General features: G+C 49.0%; 1 protein-coding gene across 1 annotated transcript in view; it reads left to right on the top strand.

Moving 5' to 3' along the window:
- LOC107111296 (t-SNARE domain-containing protein 1-like) overlaps positions 1-9,022 on the top strand; it is a gene marked incomplete at its 5' end in the record, with an annotated part of 129,528 nt that overhangs the window by 4,688 nt on the left and 115,818 nt on the right. The window contains one exon of the mRNA XM_015412254.1: positions 3,206-3,288. Within this exon, the coding sequence (XP_015267740.1) occupies positions 3,206-3,288 (83 nt within the window). The remainder of the gene's footprint in view (positions 1-3,205; positions 3,289-9,022) is intronic.

The following is a 9,022-nucleotide window of genomic DNA, read 5'->3' as shown; positions in this document are numbered from 1 at the left end:
GCTCTTCCAGGGGCATAAGAACATAATAACATAAGAGACGCCAATGTTGGATCAGGCCAAAGGCCCATCCAGTCCAACATTCTGTGTCACACAGTGGCCAGAAATACCAGGGGCCATCAGGAGGTCCACCCGTGGGGCCAGGACATCAGAAGCCCTCCCAATGTTGACCCCCCCACCAAGCACCAAGAAGACAGAGCATCACTTGCCCCAGAGTTCCTAATCTATACCTTGTGGCTAATAGCCACTGATGGACCTCTGCTCCATATGCTTATCTCATTCCCTTTTGAAGCCGTCCATGCTTGTAGCCGCCACCACCTCCTGTGGCAGTGAATTCCAAGTGTTAATCACTCTTGGGTGAAGAAGGACTTCCTCTTATCCGTTCTAACGGGAGAGACGGTCCCGAAGTTATGTAGATCCCCGACCGCTAAGGGCCTTGAAGTTCAGAAGCAGAACCTCGAACCTGATCCGGTGCTCCATAGGAAGCAGACATCGGCCGCCAACCAACAGGAGAGGGAGGGGACGAGTTTGGGGGGGTTACGTGATGTCACTTCCGGCAAGTACGTGGAAGCATTATCATGTAGCCAGGATGACACTGACATGACGTTCTGGATCACTGTAGCCAGGTCATCGCGGTCGAGGAAGGGAGATCTGATAAGATTGGGCTAGCCGGGCTAGGCAGGTCAGCGTGGGCTCCGTACCGATTCTCACATTGGTTCAGTGGCCCCAGGTGGAAATCTTGCATCCTTCAGCTCATCCAAGAAGCATTGATGTATTTCCCTCGTCAAGTGCCCTCTGACATTTCCAAGGCTTGCCTGATGCACGGTGCTCTCCAACGGCCATAACCACTTGGCCTCAGCACACACACACACACCCCCGCAAACGTCTCAGCAAATCTGAAGGCCCCTCGCCAAGACGCTGGAAGCCATCTGCGCTGTATTATGGAATTCTGTTTACAGCTGGCAGGATTAGGTTAATCCCACCAGATTCCTCAAAGAACATCCACAACAGCCTGCGTGCGGATAGTTCAGTCGTTTTCGTGGCAGTCGATTCTGCAAATTATAAAATGGCGTAAAGGGGGTGGGGGGGACGTGTGGCTCAGCAGTTTCCCAGGATCTGCGATGGACAGTGAAGAAAATAGGCATTGGTTCTGAACGAAGCCGTGTGCCATTCCCGTGTGCCAGCTCTCTCCCTTGGAAAAGGGCCTTCTTCTTGTACCTTCCCCGAGGCTAGCATGTTATGTGTCAGCTCAAGCAAGAGAGATTGTCGGAATAGAGGCCCAATGCTTTGGAACAGCCTATCTGGTGAGCTGAGCATCGGCTGTTTCTTGTAGAACATGGGAGACTGCTTCCCTTCAGGAAACCTCCTCGGGAGGCTGGCGGAAGACTAAGTTGGTGGGAAGAGGGCTCTGCTTCGATCACACACTGCTCCGTTTAAGCCAATAATGGAGCCTTTCATTCTTACAACATCGCTACTCTGGGAAGAAAGTCACTGTTAGAAATGAGGAGGGGGAGGAGGAGGAGGAGGAGGAGGAGGGGGAGGAGGAGCGGACACAGTCTTTTTCCTTGGGGAATCAAACCCGGTTCTCCCAGATTAGAGTCTGTGCCCTTAACCACTACACCAATCTGGCTTTCTTGACTAAGCCAGGAGGAGAAGATTGGATTTATACCCCGCCCTTCACTCAGAGTCTCAGAGCAGTTTCCAATCTCCTTTCCCCTCCTCTCCCCACAGCAGACACCCTGTGAGTTAGGTGGGGCTGAGAGAGCTCTTTCAGGGACTGCTCTTGAGAAAACAGCTGAGAGAACTTGTGCCTGGCCCAAGGTCACACCAGCAGCTGCATGTGGAGGAGTGGGGGATCAAACCCAGTTCTCCCAGATTAGAGTTCGCCCTCCTAACCACTGCACCAAACTGGCTCTCCAGAGACAGAGAGGTCAGATATTGCCAGAAAGGCACAGGCTGAGAGACCAACCTGATGTTGACTAAATCAAAAATCCCTGAGCTGGATAGCCTAGTCTGGTATAATCATGTCTGATCTTGGAAGCGACATGACGTGTATTTACTGCAGTGTTTATTCCATGCTGATATAAAATTACTGTGACCATTTGGAGCATTCTTTGAAGTATTCTTGACAGTTTATACCCAGCCTTTGTTTTCTTTGTCATTGCCAACTGGGTCTCTCCGTTTTTGGTTTCAATCTCGGAAGCCAAGAAGTGTCAGCCTTGGCCATATGGGAGACCTCCCAGGAAGCCCAGGGTTGCTGTGCAGAGGAAGGCAATGGAAAACCACATTGGAATGTCTCTTGGTTTGAAAAACCCACCGAGGTCACCATAAGTCAGATGTGACTTGTCAGCGAGAAAAGAAAAAGAAGTCACAACTGACTCATGGCGACCCCCAGCAAGGGGCTTCCAAGGCAAGGGAGAAGCAGAGGTGGTTGGCCATGGCCTTCCTCTGCAGAGTCTTCCTTGGTGGTCTCCCATCCAAGACTTATGGCAACTCCAGCAAGGGGCTTCCAAGGCAAGTGAGAAGCAGAGGTGGTTGGCCATTGCCTTCCTCTGCAGAGTCTTCTTTGGTGGTCTCCCATCCAAGACTTATGGCAACTCCAGCAAGGGGCTTCCAAGGCAAGGGAGAAGCAGAGGTGGTTGGCCATTGCCTTCCTCTGCAGAGCCTTCCTTGGTGGTCTCCCATCCAAGTACTGACTTAATGGCAATCTCAGTGAGAGGCTTCCAAGGCAAGTGAGAAGCAGAGGTGGTTTGCAGTTGCTTTCCTCTGCATGGTCTTCCTTGGCGGTCTCCTTTAAAAGGGTGTTAGATTAATGGAGGAGATGTCTATCGGTGTCTACTAGCCTTGGTGACTAAAGGGAACGTCCATGTTCAGAGGCAGTTAGCCTCTGAATTCTAGCGCCAGGAGGCAATATCAGGAAAAGACACCGGCCTCTCTGCCCCGTTGCTGGATCTCCAAAGGAACTGGATGGCCACTGTGTGAGACAGCATGCTGGTCTGTATGCTCCACTGGTCTGATCTGTCAGGTCTCATCTGATGTCCTTATGTCCGTATCAAACGTTGTCTTTTTAGGGTAAAAAAAAAAGTAGGAAAAAATAAGGGACGGAGAAGCCTATGTGGAACTGTCCAATCTTTCCGTGCCTTCTGGCAAATTGCTGGATCCCTTCATTCCGTACCATGTAATTACCTTCGATTATCTCAATTTGCAGATAGCATTGAAGCCAACCTCGAGACGGCTGCGTCTAATGTGGAATCTGCCAACGAGCAATTGGCGAAGGCCAGCCACTACCAAGTAAGTTAATCTTTTAAAGATAACATTTCCCTCCCCGCAAGGAGCCGGTCGAATAATCACCCCATTGGAAACAAAACCCAAACAATTTGGACCTGGCAACTAACCAGCCGTTCTTTCTGTAGGGCAATCTGGAAGCAACGTGCAGCGTCTTTCTAAACTGAGAGTTTAACCTATTTTTCCCCCCTCCTCTGTGATTTAAACGACTTTCGTGTTGGCAGCTTCTGTTAAAAGTCATCATTCGGAGATCTGCATATTAAACAGACTCTTTTCCCCCTCTAGAAAAGGAAGCAATTAGCTAGCGTTGTTCTTTGGGAAAAACGGCATTAAAACACATTATTTCCGCGTGTATGTTCTTTTTCGTCGGGACAGCCTAAGTAGGCAACGGATTGCAGAGATCGGCGCTGCCAGCCAGCGAGATCCTCTTGGGAAAGAGGATTTAAGCGGCCGTCTTTGTGAGCAAATGCCCAGGTTGCGAGGAGGAAGGAAGCACGTGCGAGCCACGAGACACGTTTGACAAATAACTGGGCCACGGAAGCGAGTGGGGTCTCTAGAGTTGCCGTGGGACTTTAGGACAAGCGAAACGTATTCCACAGGGAAGCTAAAAACAGCAAAAAAAGGGGGGACTCTGTTCTTATTCTATTATTTATTTATTTCATGAGGTTTTTACCCCGCCCTCCCAGCAAAGCCGGCTCAGGGCGGCTTACAAAAATATAAAACGAGACAATAAATAATAAAGCCCGGTCAATACAGCAGTGAAACCATAAATATCAGGGGTCATTTCGTAGAAAAAGAGGTGCAGGAGCTCATTAGCATAACTTATTTGCATTTATTTATTTATTTATTATTCACATTTCTATCCCGCCCTTCCCGGAGGCTCAGGGCGGCTAACAGGGTGTATCGCCGAATAAAACAGTAAAACAGTACAAAATATTAAAAATACATCACCATTAAAACAATTTTGGTGCTCCTCTCAGCTAATTTCCAATTTCCAAATTACAATTTCTGAAAGCAAGATGCCCGCCCCCTAAACGTCCCGTTCTCACCCATAATGCAGTAATTATGCGGCGTTGATGGTACGTGCCCCCATCCTGATGTCCATATATGGGGCGTAGATGGTAAGCTAGTGCATTGGTGGTACACTAGTGGTGGCGGCTCCTATTCAAAAGCCTGGCGGAAGAGCTCCGTCTTGCAGGCCCTGCGGAATTGTGCTAGGTCCCGCAGAGCCCTGATCTCCTCTGGGAGCTCATTCCACCAGATAGGAGCCGCCACTGAGAACGCCCTATTCCTGGTCATGGTAAGTCTGATAGACCGGGGACCTGGAACATCCAGTAGATGTTGGGTCCCCGACCGTAGTGCCCTTGGGGGAACATGTGGGGCAAGGCGGTCCCTTAGGTAGGCTGGTCCCTGACCATATATAACTCATTTGCATATGCCACACCCCCTGACATCACCGGAAGTGTGTCAGAATGCAACACCCACCACTCAGGCTCCTCCACTGGACTGTTTTGGATTGCTAGCTATGGGGGGGGGAGTGCAGATCTGCCCTCACAGAGGAGGGAGAGCTTGTACCTGAAGGTGGGCTGGAGGGGGGGCCTCTTGCAACTTACCTGGCTGCTTCTTGCTCCTTGTGGCCCGACTGAGGGGTGCTGGGAGCAGGGGGTGGGGCTTCTTGCATGTGCCTGCCCCCTGGGCTCCTTACTGCTGGAGCTCTGATCCTGTGCGCTCCCACAGGAAATGACCCCTGATAAATATACAACTAATAAAGTGCTAGCATTAATTCCTCAAAGCACAGTCAGCACCAAGGCTGCAGGAGGGTGGACAAGAGGGACACGAAAACTCTTATATATATAAGGAGAGATATAATTGTTGGCTTTTTTAAATTATTTACATCATGCCTTTGCGAGCCATGACGGCAAATGACGGCCCTACGCTTTCTCGGGCCTGATTCGGGAGGTGATGGGGATTCTAATGCACAGTAATGTGGGGCGCTTTTGCACATGCTAAATAATGCAGTTTCAGTCCACTTCAACGACCGTTTGCAAGAGGATTCCCTCCCCCCCCATTTCACACAATAAAATCCAGTTGCAAAGTGCCTTGGAAGCGGATTGAAAGTGTGCCATTTAGTGTGTGCGAAAGCAAACACAGGGCCAGCCAGTTAGATTTTTCCTGGCACATTTTTAACGAGATAGGCAACCTGTGACACCGCTTTGCGCGAGCGGGCGCGGGATGCAATGAAACCGTATTGCTTTAATTTCCATTCTCAAGTAGCTACGAGCAGGTGGGCCCCATAAAACCTTGTGCTCTTTGTTTCTCCGGCTGGCTGCTCCAACTAAGCACAAAAGCCGGTGTGTGATTGCAGGCACCCGGAACATTGTTGGTTTTTGCAAGGCAGCTTTGGTGCACACCTGCGGCGGTCGTGTTTACCTGAATGCAGCCCGTTTTCTCAAACAGCTGCTTCCCTTGGACGTGCTGCCAGCCCGTTCAGCAGCAGCCCCCGGTTGATAAATGAAGGAAACTAACAGGGCAGCTTAACCTTTGCATGTTTTGAACTGTGATGTTTATTCAAGCCCCCCCCTCCAATCCCCCTCCCTCCTTCCCTAAATAATGGATCTCTGATCAAATATTTAGGGGGTCAGGCTTCTTTGGGAGCTTTCGGATGTCAAACACTCGAATGCTTCCACGCGTCAAGGTGCAATCGTGCAAAGAAGCGGCAGCCACATCTGGACAGCTGTGCATTCTATTTTGATTACCGGGAGCAGGTGTGAAGGTGCACTTTGCATTTAATCGTTTTCAATTCAGGGAAACGGGCTGGGGAGGGGAATAAGGTGTGCTTTCAAAAGAAAAGACGTTGACCTTCCGGCGCCAGATGCTCTCTCGGCTGAGGTTACCAACCCAGTCCTGGCGACTCAGAGGAGACTTAGGGTGGGGTACACACCTGGCAGAACAGCACCGTGCCATGCCAATAGGTCCTTTCCAGCTGTGTTACCGGGAGTGACATCGCCACATTGCACAGTGCTGTACGACTTCCATGAGACTCTATGTTAAACACCGCAGAGAGGGTGTCCAGTTTCGGGCACTACGTTTTAGGAAGAATGTTTACCCCTTCTCTCTCATTTTAAACCCTTGGCTAATTATCTTACATATGCCGAGGGATGCTTGATGAAGTTCTTATTGGCTGATACTTATGAGCCTGCCTCACGCAGTGTTGCTAAATATTGTTAACTGGTATCGTATTTTCCGGCGTATAAGACGACTGGGCGTATAAGACGACCCCCAACTTTTCCAGTTAAAATATAGAGTTTGGGATATACTTGCCCAGAGACTGTATTTCCCGGCGTATAAGACGACCCCCCTATTTCTGAGAAGATTTCCTTGGGTTAAAAAGTAGTCTTATACACCAGAAAATACAGTAATTAAAAAGCACAGAATGTGCTGTAACTCGAGCCATTAATGACGGAATTGACTGGTTTGGTATTTTAGTACTTAAGGCTGCAAGGATTCTATGTTGTAGATTCGGTGTTGTACTATTTTGGTTTATTTTGCTGGTCTTATGACTGTTTTTAATAAACTTGAACTTGTTTAAGGAAGAATGTTGACAAGCTCGAGCGTTTCCAGAAGAGGGCAACCAGGATGGTGAGAGGGTTAGAATCCAAGTCTTACGAGGAAAGGCTGAAAGAGTTGGGTATGTTTATCCTGGGAAAGAGAAGGTTTAGAGGGGACATGATTGCAGTCTTCAAGTATTTGAAGGGCTGTCATGTAGAAGATGGAGCAGATGTATTCTCTCTTGCTCCGGATTGCAAGACTAGATCTAATGGATGGAAATTACAAGGGAGTCGATACTGGCTAAATATCAGGAGAAACTTCCTAACTGTAAGAGTGGTTGAGCAGTGGAACAGACTGCCTTGGGAGGTGGTGGATGCTCCTTCGCTGGATGTTTTCAAGCGGAGGCTGGGAAATCATCTTTCGGGTATGCTGTAGGGCTCTTTCGGCTATGCTCCTGCAGAGGCCAGGGGGTTGGACTAGATGACCTGCAAGGTCCCTTCCAACTCTAACATTCTATGATTCTATGAAATTCAGATAACACCCTGTTGGTGTCATTTCTGGGGTCCCAGCTGGAAGTTTTGTTGAAGCTTTTTGTACTACTGTCTCCCCATATATCACGGGTTGGAGGTAGAAATGAACCAAACCAATAGAAGAGATCACGGGTTGGAGGTAGAAATGAATAAAACAACCGTGATATATTTTGCCAAAAGAAATATCCACAGACTTATAAATTAGTATCCAATATTCAGTTTACTGGAGGTGATCAATTCCTCGGGAATCATTCATAATGACACCATCAACACAACGGACTATGCATATCAAATCTCGTTTCGTTCACAACTTTGTCAATTGATGAATGGTTCTAAAAGATCTGGCGATAGTGCTTGATGAACGGATTTATATTGAAATCTCAACGCTACATACTCTGACAAAGTTGTGAATGAAACGAGATTTGATATGCACAGTCCGTTGTGTGTTGATGGCGTCATTATGAATGATTCCTGAGGAACTGATTAGCTCCAGTAACTGAATAGGTAAAGGTAAAAAAGGTAAAGGTTCCTTTGCTCGAAAGCCAGTCGAATCCGACTCTAGGGTTGCAGTGCTCATCTCCGTTTCCAAGCCGAAGAGCCAGCGCTGACCGAAGACGTTTCCGTGGTCATGTGGCCGGCATGACTAAACACCAAGGCGCACGGAACACTGTTACCTTCCCACCAAAGCGTTACCTATTTATCTACTTGCAATGTCTTGCTTTCGAACTGCTAGGTTGGCAGGAGCTGGGACTGAGACGGGAGCTCGCTCCGTCATGTGGCACTCTTTTGGCATAATATATCACGGTTGATTTGGTCATTTCAATCTCCAGATGGTGACTGGTGATCTTCTGGGATTACAAGTGATCTCCAGGTGACGGAGATTAGTTCCCCGGGAGAAAATCGTTGCTTTGGAAGGGGGACTCTGTGACATTATACCCCACTGAAGCCCTTTCCCCTCTCCAAACCCCAGTCACCTCAGGCTCCACCCTCAACATCTCCAGGTGTTTCCCAAACTATAGCTGGCAGCCTTCCCCATAGCTCCCCCCCCGGTGATCTAGAGGTTAAGATTTGGTGCTCTCACCATTGTGACTGGGGTTCGATTCCCAGTCAGGGAACATGGCTCAGTGGTAGAGCTTCTGCTTGGCATGCAGAAGGTCCCGGGTTCAATCCACTGCATCTCCATTTAAAAAGAACCAGGCAGTTAGGTGATGGGAAGACCTCTGCCTGAGACCCTTTCTGAGTGGACAATGCTGACCTTGGTGGACCAAGGGTCTGATTCAGTCGAAGGCAGCTTCATGTGTTCATGTCTTGCATTAAGCTGTGGTGGACGCACATCTGTCATATCTTGACCCACTCGGAGGAACTGCAGAAGCTGAGAGCCAGTTTGGTGTAGTGGTTAAGTGTGTGGACTCTAATCTGGGAGAACCGGGTTTGATTTCCCACTCATCTGCATGTAGCTGCTGGATGATCTTGGGCAAGCCATAGTTCTGACAAGAGCTGTCCTTGAAAGGGCAGTTCTGGAAATTGCTTTCTCAGCCCCACCTACCTCACAGGGTGTCTGTTGTGGGGAGGGGAAAGGAGTTTGGAACCTGCTCTGAGACTCCGAGTGAAGGGCGGGGTATAAATCCAATCTCCATCTCCTCCTCCTCCTCCTCCTCCTC

The sequence above is a fragment of the Gekko japonicus genome, unplaced genomic scaffold, assembly GCF_001447785.1.
Source record: "Gekko japonicus isolate JY-2015 unplaced genomic scaffold, Gekko_japonicus_V1.1 scaffold2867, whole genome shotgun sequence".
NCBI lineage: Eukaryota > Metazoa > Chordata > Lepidosauria > Squamata > Gekkonidae > Gekko > Gekko japonicus.
Note: the sequence above shows the minus strand (reverse complement) of the source record. Positions and strands in the feature narration are given on the sequence as shown.